This window comes from Mandrillus leucophaeus, unplaced genomic scaffold, assembly GCF_000951045.1.
Source record: "Mandrillus leucophaeus isolate KB7577 unplaced genomic scaffold, Mleu.le_1.0 Scaffold366, whole genome shotgun sequence".
Lineage (NCBI taxonomy): Eukaryota > Metazoa > Chordata > Mammalia > Primates > Cercopithecidae > Mandrillus > Mandrillus leucophaeus.
This window is the reverse complement of record NW_012103876.1, coordinates 409,311-426,836: the sequence shown is the minus strand read 5'-3', so window position 1 is coordinate 426,836 and position 17,526 is coordinate 409,311. Positions and strand designations below refer to the sequence as shown.

General features: G+C 56.4%; 1 protein-coding gene and 1 long non-coding RNA gene across 2 annotated transcripts in view; both read right to left on the bottom strand.

The window, feature by feature from the left end:
- Nucleotides 1-2,670: 2,670 nt before the first annotated feature.
- On the bottom strand, nucleotides 2,671-6,478 carry LOC105546701. Its single transcript, XR_001007132.1, has 2 exons — nucleotides 3,487-6,478; nucleotides 2,671-3,170 (listed from the first exon to the last, which is right to left on the bottom strand). It is a non-coding gene; the product is annotated as an uncharacterized LOC105546701 (long non-coding RNA).
- A 3,194-nt stretch (nucleotides 6,479-9,672) lies between these two features.
- The window catches only part of PDLIM7 (PDZ and LIM domain 7 (enigma)), a 13,131-nt gene continuing 5,277 nt past the window's right edge, over nucleotides 9,673-17,526 (bottom strand). Inside the window, exons 4-12 of the mRNA XM_011989953.1 lie at nucleotides 17,298-17,314; nucleotides 16,905-17,041; nucleotides 16,765-16,801; nucleotides 15,696-15,757; nucleotides 15,312-15,546; nucleotides 13,981-14,161; nucleotides 10,333-10,453; nucleotides 10,130-10,245; nucleotides 9,673-9,993 (exon numbers count right to left, since the gene is read on the bottom strand). Of these exons, the coding sequence (XP_011845343.1) occupies nucleotides 9,907-9,993; nucleotides 10,130-10,245; nucleotides 10,333-10,453; nucleotides 13,981-14,161; nucleotides 15,312-15,546; nucleotides 15,696-15,757; nucleotides 16,765-16,801; nucleotides 16,905-17,041; nucleotides 17,298-17,314 (993 nt within the window). The 3' untranslated portion in view covers nucleotides 9,673-9,906. The remainder of the gene's footprint in view (nucleotides 9,994-10,129; nucleotides 10,246-10,332; nucleotides 10,454-13,980; nucleotides 14,162-15,311; nucleotides 15,547-15,695; nucleotides 15,758-16,764; nucleotides 16,802-16,904; nucleotides 17,042-17,297; nucleotides 17,315-17,526) is intronic.

The following is a 17,526-nucleotide window of genomic DNA, read 5'->3' as shown; positions in this document are numbered from 1 at the left end:
CCCGTCCCAATCCGGTCCCGCCCCACCCATTGCTTCATTGATCTCCATTCCTGGTGCGTCCCACTCCATGTTAAACCCATTTTCATCCCAAGCCAGGTCACACACCAGCCCACCCCTGGCCCGTCTCCTTCTCTGAGAGGTCCATGCCTAGTCTATCCCATCATATCCACTGCCATCTGCATCCCACCCTCAAATCCAACCCAGTTCCTTTCCCATCCCAGCTTCAGCTCCATGCTTAGCACTTTCCCCCCCGCCAACATTTCTCACGGCGACCTCTTCAGTCCAGCCCATCCCAGTCTCATCCTGATCCCAGTTCCCAATTCCCAACCACAGTCCCCCATCTCGGCTCCATGACCAGTTATTCCAGGCCATTCTCAGCCGCTACCCGGCTCATTATCCCTCCATTCCAGGCCTCTCCTCCCCTCCAAGCCTGTGCCCTCTGAGATGGGGCTAGCTAGGAAATCCTTCGCGTTCTCTCCCAAGCCTCAAGTCCCAAGTAGAGTCCCGGAAGCAGCATCTAACCCCAGACTCCCAGGGCAGAGCTCCTCCAAGGACGCTCAGGGCCAGCCTCTTGGCACCTTTATCTCCTAAAACTCTAAGCACAGAAGGGGAGGGGGCCTCAGAAAAGTCCCCTGCAAGGGAGTGGACACCATGCCAGGGCCTCCCAGAACTCCGTTCCTTGCTGGGTGAGGACCCTGAAACCGTCCACAGTGCTCAGTGGACCACAGCAAAGTCTCCAACCTGGACCTCCCTGAGCAAACTTCACCTGGTCCCATCCGCACCACGGAGGAGGAGGTGGTTCTAGCCGGGCCTCCGAGTTCTGCATTGGGTAACTGGCTATGCCAAGAGAAGGAGAGCAGTGCTGCCTATGTGGCAGCGGTTCCTGGTGCTCCGGAGTTGGGAGAACCCTCTTAAAACTCAAAATGTTCACAGGCCCTGCCTTGGGAAGTCAGTGCCCACTATGTCTAGGGACCACTGGCCGTGGCAGTTTCTCCATGGCCCCTACTAGAGTGAGGCCCAGGCAGGGAGAGACCCAGGCCCTGTGCCCTGGACCAACTGGCCAGTAGGTGTGGTTGGCATGCAGTGGGGATCCCTAAGGGAGTGGGTGACACAAGGTGGGAAAGGGAAGTGGGGAGAGCCATGGGGGACAGGGCTTCAGCCATCCCCCACCCTGAGGCATGAGAGCAGAATTCTGGGGAGGCGGGAGCCGGGGAGGGGCAGACAGATGGCTGGCCATGAGCATCTGTGGCCTCAGCCTCTTCCACCTTCCTTTGACTTGTCCTAGCTCATAGCTCCTCACCAACCCCCCGCCCGTCCCCCCACCCCCCAGCCTCCTGCACACTCAATTTTGCATCCAAAAAACAGAAGCCCTAAATGCATCTAAGCTCTTCCTTCCTCAAATTCCTGCCTCCCCACCAGCCACCTACAAACTCTCCAGCCACGCCCACTCTCACCTCTTGCCATCAACATTTTTAAATAAACTTTCTATTTTAGAACAGTGTTAGATTTACAGAAAAGTTACAAAGATAGTATAGAGAGTTCCCATACACCCTGCACTCAGTTTTCCCTATTTTCAGGGAAGCAAGGGTGTTCCCTGCTGGCATGCCCCAGAGCCCACTCCTCTGGTCTCCGTACCCATCACCCTTCCATGTTATCTCCATCCCCTCATTTCTATAGGATGCAGACACATCTGTCCTCTGTCTCCTCCTCCCTGCATTTTCTCTGGCACTGCTCTGGCCAAGGTCACCAGTGACCCCTGACTTGCCAAATTCAGTGGACCCATAGTTCTCAGTTGCCCTGACTGGGGGCGTGGGTGGCCACTGGTCACTGTTCTCTGAGAACCTGCCTCCTTTCAGCTGCCATTGCCCCTGAAGCCCACACACTCAGCCTTGGTGGGTGGGCGGCTGGTGGGTTCCTGCCACCAGGACTTCGTGTCTGCCACCCCCAAACTGATCACCCTTCAAGTCGCTGACAGGTCGGTCTCTCCCACCCCCAGAGCATGAGCTCCCCACACACACACTGGGAGGCTGGGCCAATGACTTCAATGACTTCTGGATCCCCAGAGTGGAAAAGACCAGACAAGGGAGGACTGAGATCCAGAAACTGGGCCTTTGCTGTGTGACCTTGGCTGAAACACTTCCCCTCTCTGAGTTTCCTTTTGATAACCTGTTGTGAGAATAAAATGGGCCTGGATGGAGGCTTAGAAAGGAGAACCCCCTCCCTTCCTCCTCATAGCCCCGCCCTCCTCCCTCCACCCCCACCTTCCTGTTCTGTGCTCCCCCACACCTCTCAGGGAAGGTTTTAGGGCTGAGGAGAGGCTGCAAGACTTTTTCAGCAAGAGCTGGTGGAGTCTTCTCTGGCCTCTTCCAACCTCTGCAAGATCCCACCAAGCACACATTCAGATTGCCCCTTGATCATCACAAAGCTCATGGCTCTTCCCAGGTATCTGCCCCTGGCACCGGGCCAGCCACGCTCATTCACATCAGCTCTGCTCCTGAGGAGTCTATTGCTAATGGTGTGACCTTGAGCTTGCTGCCTGACCTATCTTGAATCACTCATCTTCAACTATAATCTGGGGATGATAGTGATGGTACCTACCTCCTAGGGTCAGTTTGAGGATTTTCAAAAAGTATCTAGAAAGTGATTAAAATGGGAACAGTACATAGTAGGTGCTGTCAATGTGTTGGTTGTTATTATTATTATTATTATTTTACAGGTGGGAAAACCGACGCCCAGAGAGAGTCAGTGACTTGCCCGGAGACACACAGCTGGTGAGTGGCAAAGTCTGAATGGGAACCCAGGTCTGTCCCAGGTCATTTCAGCACCCCACATACTCTCCCCACTTCCCCTTGTAGCATCCCTATTTCTGCATGCAGGGGTGAAGTGGGCTGGAGTCTGGTCAGAAGTTCCAGATGCTCCAGCTCTGAGGTCTGGGAATGGAGTCAGGGGCAGGGCCCTGGGCATGAGGGGAGGAAGTGCCGTGGACATCCCTGCCAGGCCTGCTCCACATCCCATTTTCTGGCAGATTTTCCAGTTTCAGCTCTAAACCGGAGTATGTCATCCAAGCCAGGAAGGGTCAGACCCAGTGACTACTTCAGAGACAGACACATGACCCAAGTTAGTCCAATGGGCATTGTCCCTGGGACTTTCGCTGGCGCCATTAAGAAAGGCTCCCTTGCGGCCTTTCTTACACGCCTGTAATCCCAACACTTTGGGAGGCCGAGGTGGGCGGATCACGAGGTCAGGAGTTTGAGACCATCCTGGCTAACACGGTGAAACCCCATCTCTATTAAAAATACAAAAACAAAATTGGCTGGGTGTGGTGGCGGGCGCCTGTAGTCCCAGCTACTCAGGAGGCTGAGGCAGGAGAATGGCGTGACCCAGGAGGCGGAGCTTGCAGTGAGCCAGGATTGCACTACTGCACTCCAGCCTGGGAGACAGAGCGAGACTCTGTCTCAAAAACAAAACAACAACAAAAAAGAAAGCCTCCCTTGCTGAGCACGGTGGCTCACGCTTGTAATCACACCACTTTGGGAGGCCGAGGCGAGCAGATCACGAGGTCAAGAGATCAAGACCATCCTGGCCAACATGGTGAAACCTCGTCTCTGCTAAAAATACAAAAATTAGCTGGGTATGGTGGCACACGCCTGTAGTCCCAGCTACTCAGGAGGCTGAGGCAGGAGAAGTGCTTGAATCCGGGAGGCGGAGGTTGCAGTGAGCTGAGATCACACCACTGCACTCTAGCCGGGGCCACAGGGTGAGACGCCATCTCAAAAAAAAAAAAAAGAGAGAGAGAAAAGAAAAGAAAGGCTCCCTGTGTCCACTGGGGCTGCTGAGCTGGCCCGGTATGGGTCTGGAGCTGCTGGGGGCCATCCTTGCCAGTAGTGGGGAGGGCCTTCTGAGAATGAAGCCAGCATCGAGAACAGCAGAGCGGAGAGACGGAGAGCACGAGAGAGGGTCCCGGTCGCCGTCATGGGTACCTGGATCCAGCCAGATTTGAAACCATTCACTTTTTCAGTTCAGTTATTCCCATTTTTGCTTAAACTAGCTTGAATTGCAGCCGAGAGACCTACCTAATCTGCCTGGTACCCAAGTAGTGGTCATTCTGTCAGTGGCAAGAGACATGAGTGAAATCTGAGTTGATCTTCCAGTACCCCCAAAACCTGAGCAGGAGAGGCCAGGCTGGTCCTGGGGTCCTTACTGGCTCGGAAGTGGCTCCCCCTGCACAATCTCCCAAGCGGCTGGTGCTGGTTTTCGGAGTTCCCCCAGGCTGTCAGTCAGCGAGCTTGTTCTTGTTCCACCATGAGCCCCAGAACCCTGGTCCACTCCCCTCCTTCCTTTAAGGCCTCAGTTGGGAGGGGTTCTTCTTCCACTCTCAGGGTCAGCTTTGGATTTAGGCAGACTCAAGTTCAAAGGTTGACCTGCGGCCAGCCCTTTAGCCCAGGGCCTCAGCTCCCTTCCTATAACAGGGCCGCGTGGAGAATCTGAGGATGGCGTGTACCTTATGTGTGTACCAAGGCCATGTGGGGCCCCGCACTGAAGAGGCAGTAGCAGAATCATGAGTGCCTGCCTCCATACTCTGGCAAAACAGTCCCTCGCCCTCCACCGCCTCCCTCCCTGCTGATCCAAATGAGCTCAAGCCATTCTGAGCTGGGAAAAGCCCCTCCCTTGCCTGCTGCCTCTCCAGTTGCCCACTCAGCCCCCTGCCATGGTCTCTGCCCCCTCCAAGGGTGCTAATGGCCTTCCCTGCCTGGCACGAGGACATTCACTTCCCAGTCCCCATGGCCTCCACCCGCACAGCCTTGCACCCCAGCTTCGGAACACTGTGATCTTTGCAGCTTGTGGTTGCTATTATTATTATTTTTTTGAGACAGAGTCTCACTGTTGTCACCCAGGCTGGAGTGCAGTGGCGCAATCTCGGCTCACCACAACCTCTGCCTCCTGGGTTCAAGCAATTCTCCTGCCTCAGACTCCTGAGTAGCTGGGATTATAAGTGCCTGTCACCACGCCTGGCTAATTTTTGTATTTTTAGTAGAGATGAGGTTTCACCACGTTGGCCAGGCTGGTCTTGAACTCCTGACCTCAGGTGATCCACCCGTCTCAGCCTTCCAAAGTGCTGGGATTACAGGTGTAAGCCACTGCTCCCAGATGCTATTACTTTACAGATGGGAAAACCAAGGCTTAAAGTGGGGCAGTGTCTTGCCCAGAGGCACACAGCTGATGGAGTGGCAAAGTCTGGATGGGAGCCCAGGTGATGGGGGACGCATGACAGGAGCTGGGGAGTGCTGGCGGGTCAGCAGGGAACACTCTGGCCTTTGATCCTTGGAGCGGCAGGCCAGGCCATTCCTGGATGACTCTGTACAAGTCACTGTTCCTCTCTGAGCCTCAGTACCCTCATCTGAAACATGCCTTTAATAATGTGTTCTCAAAGGTGTTATGATGATTAAATGACATGTGATTGCATCACACCTACAGAGTGAGGGTGGCTAGTTCAAGGAGGTGCCTGGTATCTGCTCCTGCCCCACGCTAGGCTAGCTCTGGCTCCACGGTTCCGCATTTGCCCCTGCCCTCCACCCCACTCTCACCTTACAGCCCCCTCCCAACTTCTCCCATCTTCTACCACCATCCTCCAGCAGATGCCTCCCAGGCCCCTCCAGCCACCCACACCCTGGTCTCTCAGCTGAGCCTGACGGTCCTCTTGGCCCGCCACAGCCAAGTCTCTTAAAAGAGCTGTCTGCACTCTCTCCTTCCACATCCTCCCCACCCTCGCGCCTTGTTCCTCTTTAACCCTGGCAGCCGCCCCAGCTCGGCTAAACTGATCTGGCAAATGTCACCTTGTTGTGAAACGCCACGAGGGACTCCTCGGCCTTATCTGCCCGATTGACACTGTTGGCAGCTTCTTGACACGCTCTTGCCTGTCTGGGCTTCCCTGCACCTTCCCTGGAGGTCGTCGTCCTCCCGCCCTGGCCATGCTGTCCCTGCCCGGTGCTGTGATGCTGGCGTTCTGGCGTCTCACCTCCTCACTGTGCTGGGCCCTGGCCGTCCTCATGCTGGATTTGGCCCACATTTGTTATTTTTCTAATAGGATTAAAAAAAATCGAATGTAGTTGCCAATATTCAAACACCAGATCTCACACACAAATCTGAACCTCTGGACGCTGTCGATAAACTGGCAGATCTGGCCGCGCTGCTTGGCGTTCCCAGACGGGCTCCCGGCTACAGTTACCATCCATCCTTGTGCCCTTCTTGCTTGTATCCATGGGAACCGAGGATGGACTGAGGGCTTCACAGTTCAAGAGAACTGGGAGAGAGCACATTTCCTTGTGGAAGTGAAAGCCACTCTGTGGTTAACATGCGAAGGACGTCCAGGTCGAAAGAAAACCACATCCCACCTGCTTGACTCTGGATGCTCCCTGTGTGGGCGCCGCTCCCGGCTCTCCCTAGGCTGCAGTGACCAGCATGTATGTTGACTGCCCTGAGCCTGTCTCAAATTCATTCCCGAATTGAAGCGGACGTGAATCCAGACTTGAATCTTCAGCTGTTTCCTGACTGTGTCTCCTAAATGTCCCATAGGCACCTCGTTCAACAAACACTTACTGAGCATCCACTATACGCCAGGCACTGACATACAGGCACTCCGGCAAGACATGAAAATAAGACGAGGCCGGGCGCAGTGGCTCACGCCTGTAATCCCAGGACTTTGGGAGGCTGAGGCGGGCAGAAAATAACAAGACATGAAAATAACACACGAAGCTTTGCACTCATTCTCCAGGGTTCCAAGAGAAAACACAGCAGAGACCCTTCTCGTCTCTCTCTCCCTTTTTTTTTTTTTAGAGACAGGGTCTCGCTTTGTTGCTCAGGCTGGAGTGCAGCTTACTGCTGCCTCAACCTCCTGGGCTCAAGTGACCCTCCCACCTCAGCTTCCCAAGTAGCTGGGACTGCAAGAATGCACCATTAGGCCAAGCTGATTTTTTTTTTTTGAGACAGTCTTGCTCTGTTGCCCAGGCTGGAGTGTAATGGTGCAGTCTTGGCTCACTGCAACCTGTCTCCTGGGTTCCAGGGATTCTCCTGCCTCAGCCTTTTGAGTGGCTGGGATTACAGGCATGCACCACCACACCTGGCTAATTTTTGTATTTTTAGTAGAGACAGGGTTTCACCGTGTTGGCCAGGCTGGTCTCAAACTACCGACCTCAGGTGATCTGCCCACCTTGGCCTCCCAAAGTGCTGGGATTACAGGCATGAGCTACCACGCCTGGCCTCTAATGTGTGTGTGTGTGTGTGTGTGTGTGTGTGTGTGTATTTGTTTTTGTTTTGTTTTTTTTGAGACAGTCTCACTCTGTTGCCCAGGCTGGAGTGCAGTGGCACAGTCTCAACTCACTGCAACCTCAGCCTCCTGGGTTTAAGCGATTCTCCTGCCTCAGCCTCCTGAGTAGCTGAGGCCTGGCTAATTTTTGTATTTTTAGTAGAGACGGGGCTTTACCATGTTGGCCAGTCTGGTCTGGAACTCCTGACCTCAGGCGATCCATCTGCCTTGACCTCCCAAAGTGTTGGGATTACAGGCATGAGCCACTGTGCCCGGCCCTGGCCTCTAATTTTTAAATATTTTTTAGATAAACTGGGTCTCGCCAGGCCGGGCGCAGTGGTTCACACCTGTAATCCCAGCACTTTGGGAGGCCGAGGCGGGCGGATCACAAGGTCAGGAGATCAAGACCATCCTGGCTAACATGGTGAAACCTTGTCTCTACTAACATACAAAAAAAATTAGCTGGGCGTGGTGGTGCACACCTGTAGTCCTAGCTACTTGGGAGGCTGAGGCAGGGGAATCGCTTGAACCCGGGAGGCGGAGGTTGCAGTGAGCCAAGATTGCACCACTGCACTCCAGCCTGGGTGACAGAGCAAGGCTCCATCTCAAGAAAACAAAACAAAACATGTCTCACCATGTTGCCCAGGGTGGTCCTGAACTCCTAGGCTGGATCCCTTCTCCAGACTCAGCCTTCCAAAGTGCTGGGATTAGAGGTGTGAGTCACCCTGCCCAGCCCTTCTTGTCTCTTAAAGGGGACTGGGCCAAGGGCCTGTTGAGAAGACTTACAGATGTGTTGTAGGTCCTCATACCAGGGACCCCTGAAGGACGAGCAGCCATGGCACACTGAGTTGTCCTGGCCTACTTAAGGCTTCTCTTCAGTCTTTCCAGTCCAGGCTTGGGACAGGAGAGATGACAGCCCCTTTAGGGTGGTGAGAGCATCAGTGGGAGGCAGGAAGCCCCGGAGTGACAGTGCCACCACCAAGGCCTACAGTCCTCCAGGTACCGGGCAGAAGTCAGCATCCCAGAGAGATGCTCGCTGGCAAATGGTGCTCAGCGCCAGCCAGTCCCGGGACAGCGCACCCAGCTTCAGGCCTGGATTTTAGTCTGGCTCATAGCTCAATGACAGCGTGACCCTGGTCAAGTCTCCCAACCTTTCTGTGCCTCATGTAGAAAATAATTGGGCCAGGCATGGTGGCTCACACCTGTAATGCCAGCACTTTGGGGCTGAGGAGGAAGAATTGCTCGAGCCCAGGAGTTTGAAACCAGCCTGGGCAACCTAGGAAGATTCTGTCTCTTAGAAACAACAACAACAAAAAAATGAAAATGAAAAAGAAAAAATGAAATAGGTGATCACAGACATGGTGCAAGGTTGCTAGGAGGTTCACGGGAGACGTGAGCGTGTCTGGTATAGGCTAGATGCCTGGCAAAGCTGCTGTCCTTCCCCATCCCTCATCCCCTGGACCTGTCACTAGGTCCCATCTCTGCCATATTACCCTCTGCCCCTCCCTTGCCTGGCCCCCGCCCCTAGGCCACTGCTGCAACTCTTCCTCCGAGCCTCCCTCCTGTACCCGCTCAGTGTCCTGGGGCCTCTTTCTAGAAAACAACACAAATCTATTTCAAACTCTGCTGTGCCGTGCCCTGCCCTGACCTCAAGAGACAGCCCCAGCTCTACAGCCTGGCACTTGTGGCCTCCCAGGACCTAAAGGCTACCCTCTCCAGTCCCATCTTCTTCTGTTTGGACGGCAGTTGGCCCCTCTAGGCCTTTGCTGTGGCCATTGCTGTTTTCCACCCCGTATCTCTGCAGATCCACCCCCAACTACGACTACCCTTCTGTGTGTTTTTTTTTTTTTTGAGACAGGGTCTCACTCTGCCACCCGGGCTCGAGCCCAGCGGTATGATCTCAGCTCACTGCACTCTCCACCTCCCGGGTTCAATCAATTTTCCCACCTTAGCCTCCTGAGTAGCTGGGATTACAGGCATGCCCCACCACATTCAGCTAATTTTTGTATTTTTACCAGAGACGTCGTTTCTCCATGTCAGCCAGAGTGGTCTCAAACTCCTGACCTCAAGTGATCTGCCCGCCTTGGCCTCCCAAAGTGCTGGGATTACAGGCGTGATCCACCACGCCCATCCTAACTACCCTTCTCTAACCTCCAAGCCAGGCCAGACCAGTGGCGTCCCTCATGTCTGTGGGCACCAGGCCTGGCACATGGGGTCCCGCCTATACCTCCTCCACTAACCATGAGCCTGCCACGTCCACATCACGAGGGCCACCAAGATGGCCAGCCCAAGAAATCCCTCTTACTCTCCACCCTGCCACGTGACTCAAGTTCTACCCCTCCGGGTGCACAGGGGAACGGCACACAAGACACAGCTGGGCACAGGTTTATTGTGGCACTGGAGGTGAAAGGGGGCCGGTGTGGCCAGCACCGGTGTGCTGTGGTGGTGGAGGGAGTGGGGTGGGAGGATAAGGCGGGTGGGGCAGGGCCGGGGAACCCCAGGCTCGGGCCAGGAGCCAGGGTTAAGGTAACCATTGCCAGCCCTACCCAGAAACGCCGGGCCATGGCTCCAGGGCCGCCGCGGCAGCTGTGGGCAGGAGGGGCTCACACGTGGGAGAAGGCATGGCTCTTGCAGAGGGGCCTGTCCTTCTTGGAGTAGAAGGTCTTTCCTTCCAGGTTGATCTGACATATCTAAGGACAGCAAAGGCCCAGTCACATGGGGTTGGGGGCAGCAGTAGAGGCCCCTTCCCAGCTTCTCCTGCATCCCCCAGGCAACGAACAGAGGGCTGGTGGACTTGGGGCTGAGGCCAAGGCTCGGGGCTCTCACCGCACAGACGAAGCAGGTGTCATGCCAGCTGAAGCCCAGCGCCTCCAGGAAGCGGTCCCCAGCGTCGATCTTGAAGTCACAGCCATGGCATTTCGTGCCAAACATCTTCTCATAGTCTGAGGATGGGAGCAGAGAGGAAGGGGACCTGGATTCATGCCTGCCCCATGCACCATCCCTCCTCACCCTCACTGGCCAGCAGGTACCTCGCTCGCAGTAGGGCACGCCCTCCTCCATGTAGAAGGCCCTGTTCCGGATGGGCGTCTTGCAGGCGGCACAGGTGAAGCAGTGCACGTGCCAGGTCATCTTCAGGGCATGCATGATCTCCTGGAAGGAGGTGCCAGTCACTCGGCAGGCTCAGGCCCCTCCCGCCCTCCCCTGGGTCACGGGAACACAGGGCAGCTGGCCGCGGGCCCTGTTCCTTCTCATAGTAAACACTACATCTAACCGTTCAGGACTCCCATGCCTCCATCTCCAACTCCAAGGTCTCTGAGTGGACGTCCACTGCGCCTTCAGACCTGCCATGTCCAGTACTCAGTTCCTGATCCCCTCACCCCAAACCTCTCCTCCCACAGGCATCCCCGTAACACGGATGGCAACTCCATTCTCCCGTTTGCTGCAGCCAAACACACCCTCCTCCCACACCCCACACCAGGTCCCCCAGGAAATCCAGTGGGGCCCACCCCCAAGGCATATCCAGATGCTGAGTGCTGCTCACAGCCTCCCTGATGCGAGGTGAGCCACAGCGATCTGGCCCCTGGGATCACACACAACTGGCCTACAGCTCCTCCCTCTGATCCCAGCTGCCGCAGCAGGCCCCTGCAACCCCTGCAACCCGAGACAGGCTGTATCCCCCTGCATGAAACCCCTTACCGCTTCCCACTTCTCCCAGCAAGAACCAAGCCCCATGCAGACGCTGGAGGCCAGCAGGTCTGACCTCGTTCCCACCCGTCTCCCCCACTGCTCTCCTTTGCGTTCTCACCTTGCCTCCACACACTGGCCTCTTGCCTGAAATTGGCACACCCGGCACGCTCCTGTCCTGGGCTTGACACTGGCTGTCCCCTCTGCCTGGACTGCTCTGCCCCGGATATCTCAAGGCTCACCTCTCAACCCCTTCAAGTTTCCGCTCAAATGCAGTCTTCTCCACGAGGTCCCACCCTGACCACAGAAGTAGCAGCCAGCTGCCTTCCCCACACCACGCCCAAGCGCTTCTTGCTCTACTCTTTCCTGTTTTCCATAATGTGATCTAACATTACTTCCAGGCAATGTACTTATTGCGCTTATTGCTTACTGTCTGCCTCTCCCCTCTTCTTCCAGCCAAAACGTAAGGCCCAGAAGGGCATGAAGCATCAACTGTTTTGTTAGCTGATCTAGCCCCACAGTGCCTGGCCCTTTGTGGGTGAATTGACTAGGCTCTGCAGGAGGTGGGAGGGGCCAGAGGCACAAGGTGCTGAGCTCTCCCTGGGCTGGGCTGTTCGCTAGGAGCCTCGGGGCCAGCCAGGGCCAGGAGTATTCACCTCTGGAGCAGGCAGAGGGCAGCATGGGGCCTCAAGGCGGCATGAGGGTCCGAGATCTGTGGGTGTAGCCAGACCTTGACCTTCTCAAGTCTTGGTTTCTTCCCTTGTGAACTGGGAAGCTAATCCCAGCCTTGTGAGGCTGTTATGAGGATGGCCCTGAGTTTAAATCCAGGGATCCCAGATCCAATCCCTGCAAGGGTCAAGTGGGGACTGTGTCATACGGAGGAGCACCTCTTCTCCTGGCAACGGTGCTACTGGTTCATTCAGGAATGCCTGCCTGGCTCAGGCTGAAATCTAGGTGTTCAAGTGAAATCTGCTGGGCACAGTGGTTCATGTCTGTAATCCCAGTGCTTTGGGAGGTCAGGGTAGGAGGATTGCTCGAGGCCAGGAGTTCAAGACCAGCCTGGGCAACATAGCAAAACCTCATCTCTATAAAAATATTTAAAAATCTGCTGAGCATGCTGGTGGGCATCTCTAGTCCTAGCTATTTGGGAGGTTGAGATGGGAGGATTCTCTGAGCCCAGGAGATCAAGGCTGCAGTGAGCAGTGATCATGCCTGGGCAACAGAGCAAGACCCTATCGTTATACATAAAGAAATAAAAAGCAGGAGATTTCACTTTCACTCTGCCTCCCAAGTAGCTGGGACCACAGGTGCACACCACCACACTTGGCTAATTTTCTAATTTTTTTTTTGTAGAAACAGGGGTCCATACTGGTCTTGAACTCCTGGGCTCAAGCAATCCTCCCACCTTGGCATCCCAAAGTGCTGGGATTACAGGCATGAGCCACTGCATCAGGCAAATCTTCTGATTTTAAATTGTTGGCTACTGATTTTAAAATGAAACAGTGGAGGCCAAACAAGACGTTACGTGTGGGTGACACGTAGCTTTCAGATGGCGCATTTCTGCCCTCCACAACACCTGTACCCCATCTTACATCTACCTTGCAACTGTGCTGGCCCTAGCACAGTGCCACCCTTCTCTTTAGTGAGGCCCGGAGAAAGCAACTATATCCCCTGCTCACACAGCCAATAGATCACAGAAACAGATTTTGTGCCCGTGTCTGGCTGGCTCTTCTCACTGTCTGGTGTTGCTTGTTGTATAGGAGCAGACAAGGTCACAGTGAAGGAACTTGGGCATAGACAGGGCTTTACCAGGGGTGTGGGCTGGTAGGGCGGGAGCCCAAGGCTGGGAGGCAGATTTCTCTTTCTTTTTTTTTCTTTTCAGACAGAGTCTCGCTCTGTCGCCCAGGCTGGAGTGCAGTGGTGCAATCTTGGCTCACTGCAAGCTCCGCCTCCCGGGTTCACGCCATTCTCCTGCCTCAGCCTCCTGAGTAGCTGGGACTACAGGCGCCCGCCAGCACGCCTGGCTAATTTTTTGTATTTTTAGTAGAGACGGGGTTTCACCGTGTTAGCCAGGATGGTCTCGATCTCCTGACCTCGTGATCCACCCGCCTCGGCCTCCCAAAGTGCTGGGATGACAGGCGTGAACCACTGCACCCAGCCATTCTCCCCTTCTTGCCTACTGATGGAACCCCCAATTTTGCTGGACACATGGGTAACTAAAATAAAGACCGTATTTCCCAGCCTCCCTTGCCACTGGGTGTGGTCATGTGACTGAGTTCTGACCAATGGGACGGAAGCAAAGGGTCAGGTGGCAGCATCCTCTAAGGATGGACTCCATGGAGCTCTGTCCCCCTTCTTCCCCTTCCAACTTCCTGCTGGCTGGGAGGTGGGCATTTTGGCAGAGGCTGAAGTATCTTTCTCTATGAGTGGTAAGTAAGCAGGTGCTGTGAACAGTCAAGCAACAAGGTGGAGCCTGGGTCCACCAGACCAGTCCCAGACCACCCACCCCTAGATGTTTTTAGGCGAAGAATAATCTACCATTATTTTGAGTTTCCCACTGCTTGTGATCAAGGTAAAACCTCACTGATATGAACATCACTATCACAGAGCTCTCTGGCTACCCCTGGCAGCCCTGGCTCTGGATCCAGAAATGAGGAGGAAGCATGAGACAGAGCAGCTTCAGCATGTAAAGCTGGCCCTTCTACCGTTTCACTAGGGCAGGGAGAGCCCAAAGTAGGAGTCATGAGGGCCCAGAGCTTCTCCTGGCTTGGTCCTCATGCTCTTTGCAGCCTTGGGCGGCTTCTGAGCAGGAACATGGCCATTTGTTAAGAGCATCCTGACTAATGCAGGGTGAGGCCAGTACAGCAGCCTATATAGGCTGGTAAGGACCCGGAGGGCTCACTCGGGGAGACCCCCAGCCTGAGGGTTGCCCAGCAGCCCTCCTTCCCACTGACAGGCTTGGGCCCGCCTCCCCGCCAGCCAGCCCTACTCACGCCTGTAATCTTCTTCTTGCATTTGGCACAGCTGGGTGCGTAGCGCACGTCATAGCATGGCGGGCAGAAGATGGCGCCCTTCTCCTCGAAGAAGCCGCCCTCTTCCAGGACCTTCCCACACTGGCTACAAACAAACTCCTCGGGGTGGTACGCGTGGCCCAGTGCCACCAGGTAGCGGCCCCTGCCGGGAGGCAAGGGCAGTGAGAGGGAGCGCATGCAGAGGAGGTGGAGGTCTTGGTCCCCTTCAGGCTGACTGACCACCCACCGGGAAGCCTCGGGAGGGAGGAGTTCATTCTCCCCATTTTCCACATAGGGTAGAAGACAGGCTTGGGAAGTGACCATGACAGCCATGAAGCTTGCAGAGCCAGCCCGTCACACTGAACTGCTGGTGACAGGAGAGGCAGTTTTAGAGCAGGGAGGACCCCGGGAGGAAGGGCTGACGACTGGAGCCTCATGAAGGCTGAGGAGCCCCTGGGCAAACCTGGGGCCATCCTATCCTGCTGGCCTGCCTGATCTACCTGGCAAGAGCTGATAGAGTTGGTTGGGCATGGTGGCTCACACCTGTAATCCCAGCACTTTGGGAGGCTGAGGCAGGCCTGAGATCACCTGAGGTCAGGAGTTCGAGACCAGTCTGGCCAACATGGTGAAACCCCGTCTCTACTGAAAATACAAAATTAGCCAGGCGTGGTGGCCTGCGCCTGTAATCCCAGCTACTCAGGAGGCTGAGGCAGGAGAATCTCTTGAACCCGGGAGGCAGAGGTTGCAGTGAGCCGAGATTGTGCCACTGCATGCCAACCTGGGCGACAGAGTGAGACTCCATCTCAAAAAAAAGGAAAAGAAAAAAAGGGCGACAGAGTCAGGAGCAGGCCAGGGCTGAGGACTAGGAAGGCTCTAGAATCCAGCATGCTGATGCTGGGGGGTGTTTGATGCTGCTTGGCCCCACGGGGCAGTGCACAGAGGGAGGGGCTCTAGGCCTGTATGCTCTGAGAGCAGAGAGAGACAGAGAGCAGGAGGTGGGGGCAGAGGCACTGGGAAGGGGCAGGCCCCTCTTGGCCCAGAGAACAGCAAAGGTAGGGGTGCAGCTTCAGCCTATGGTTGGCCCTTTGGCTGTTTCGCCAGGGCAGATGCTGCTAGCAAGTGTTGTGGGTAGGCTGGGGTAGGTAGCGTGGGATTAAGAATCTGAGGACCCAGCTCAGGTCCCGACTCCTACTCCAGCTGGGAACTGAATCCTTATTCCCCCCAGTCGCAGCTGAGGCAAGATGGGTGGGCAGACAGGTGGGGTTGGGCTGCAGGATGGGAAAGCCAGGGTTGGACGGGAACAGGACACCCACCGGATGACCTTGTGGCACTGGTGACACACAGGAGTCTTGCCGTTGTTGCTGCCCCCTCCTGGTACCCCTCCGGCAGCTGCCTGCACGATGGAGGTGCGGTTCTGCAGCGGCGTGGGCGTGGCCGGCTGGCTGTGCCGGGTCAGCACTGTGCTCGTTTTGTCCGGGGCATAGCGCTCGGCAAACGCAGGGTCCACAGCCCAGGGCGGGCGGCTGGTGGGACTGGGGGTGGTAGGGCCTGCCGGGGCCAGGGAAAGTGGCTCTAAAGGGGTGCCCACGGACCCCAAAGGACAGGGGGTGGAGCCCCAGGCAGCTGAGAGAAGCCCGCCACCCCCATGCCCTGGAGGCTGCCCACCCTTGCCCAGGCCCAAGCCCACTCCCTCTCACCAGGCCAGGGCTCCTGGGGTGTAGATGAGGCTGGGGCTGGGGCTTCTGTCCTGGGCACCTGGCTGCAAGATCTGCCATTCAAGGCCCTGCATGGCTGAGCTTCCTGGCATGGCCCCACCCCCCAACCTGGGTCCTGCTGGCCCCACGGGAGATGCCTGGGGGCATGGAAACTGCTGAGCTGGACTCCAGGTCCCACTGGGGTAGGGATGGGAAGGGCAGCTTCTCATAGCAACGTCCAGGTAGCTGGTATGTTGTCTATAGCTGGGAGATGGAGCAAGGCTCCCGCTTCTGAGGCAGCTCTTGGGGCTCCCCTCATGCCAGGAAGCCATCTGTGATGGCAGGGCAGGGCCCCTTTGCCAGGTACCCCCTTCCCACTGAAAACGAGGACGGCAGGGCCCAAACTGAGTCCAAACCACGAAACACCCCCACACCCCAAATGCAAACCAGGTGCACAAAGATAGAAAACAGAGGCAGAGCAAGCAGGGCTGAGAATGTTTATTTCCAGGCCCAAGGCAGCACAGACCTGGCAGACAGCAGTACCATAGGGCAAAGAGGGAAGGCAGTGTCAGATGAACCCAGTTGTGCGGCCAGAGCCAGGCCAGCAGGAGGCTCAGGCCAGGGGCAGGAAAGTGGGGGGTGAGGTAGGCAGAAGCTGGAGGCACTAAGGGGGTGCCCTGGGCAGGAGGAACAGAAAGAGGGAGGCAGAGAGGGCAGCCGGCTGGAGAGGGCCGGGCTACGACTGCACGTTGAGCACGTGGGCAGAGCGCTGGTGGTGCCAGTCCCGGAGGCGGGTGTAGCGTGGGCTCTGCAGCTCCAGGACATACTTTTCCCTGAGGGGCAGAGAGAGAGGGAGGAAGAAGTGGAAGGAAGGAGAGATGGAAGGGAGGCAGGGAGGGAGGAGGGAAGGAAGGAGGGAGGGAAAGAAGGAAGGAATGAAGGAAGGAAGGAGGGAGGGAAGAAAGGAAGGAGAATGGAGAGCCCCAGCTGGGAGCCTCAGGAGTAGACATAGGGCAGTAGCTGGAATGGAAGAGGCAGGAGGTGGGAGAGGGACTCATGCCCATCCCTGTACCTTGATTTTTTCAGGTGCTCCTCATCCGGGTCTTGCACTGAGAGGGCAGAGGCAGGCATTGACCAAGAGAGACAGAGGGTCAGGGCTCACGCCTGGGCTGGGGGCCAGGAGAGTACCCCCTGCCCTGGGCTGGCACTTACTGAACTCGGTGCCTGTGAGGTGGGCAAGGATGCGAAAGGAACGCGACTGGCCTGTCCCTGGCCGTGGCCGCCAGTCCTCTGTGTTCTCCATCAGCCGCTGCTTGCTGGCGTCTGGGACCAGCGGTCGGAGCGGCTGTCTGTGGGGAGGGTGTGGCTCAGAACCCCACACTGGGGGTGGGCAGTGGGGGCAGCCCCTCCCAGGATTTGGTGTATGTGGGTTTGGGTTACAGTGATGGGAGGGAGTGGGTAAGGGTGAGGCCAGGAGCCCTGCTGGGCGGGTGGGTGAGAGGACAGGTGGGTGAAGTGGAGAGGAGGGCAGCCAGGGTGGGGAGGGGCCGCCACCCAGAATGCCAAAAGGAAGAAGAGAGGGACAGGCAGAGGGGGCTCACTGACTTGTCAGGGGTCTGCACCTGTGAAGGAAATAAGACAGATAGACAGATAAAGGGACAAAGGGACAGACACAGGAGAGGAAGAAAGATGGGGAGGGGTCAGAACAGCCGGGGACAAGGCGGCACTGAGTGTCTGGGGCTCAGCTGGCCCGACACCACAACCCAACCCCCAGCCGCCAGCGGAGGGCGCGGCCTCATTCAGAGACCCCTCCCCAGGGCGGTGCCCTGCAAGG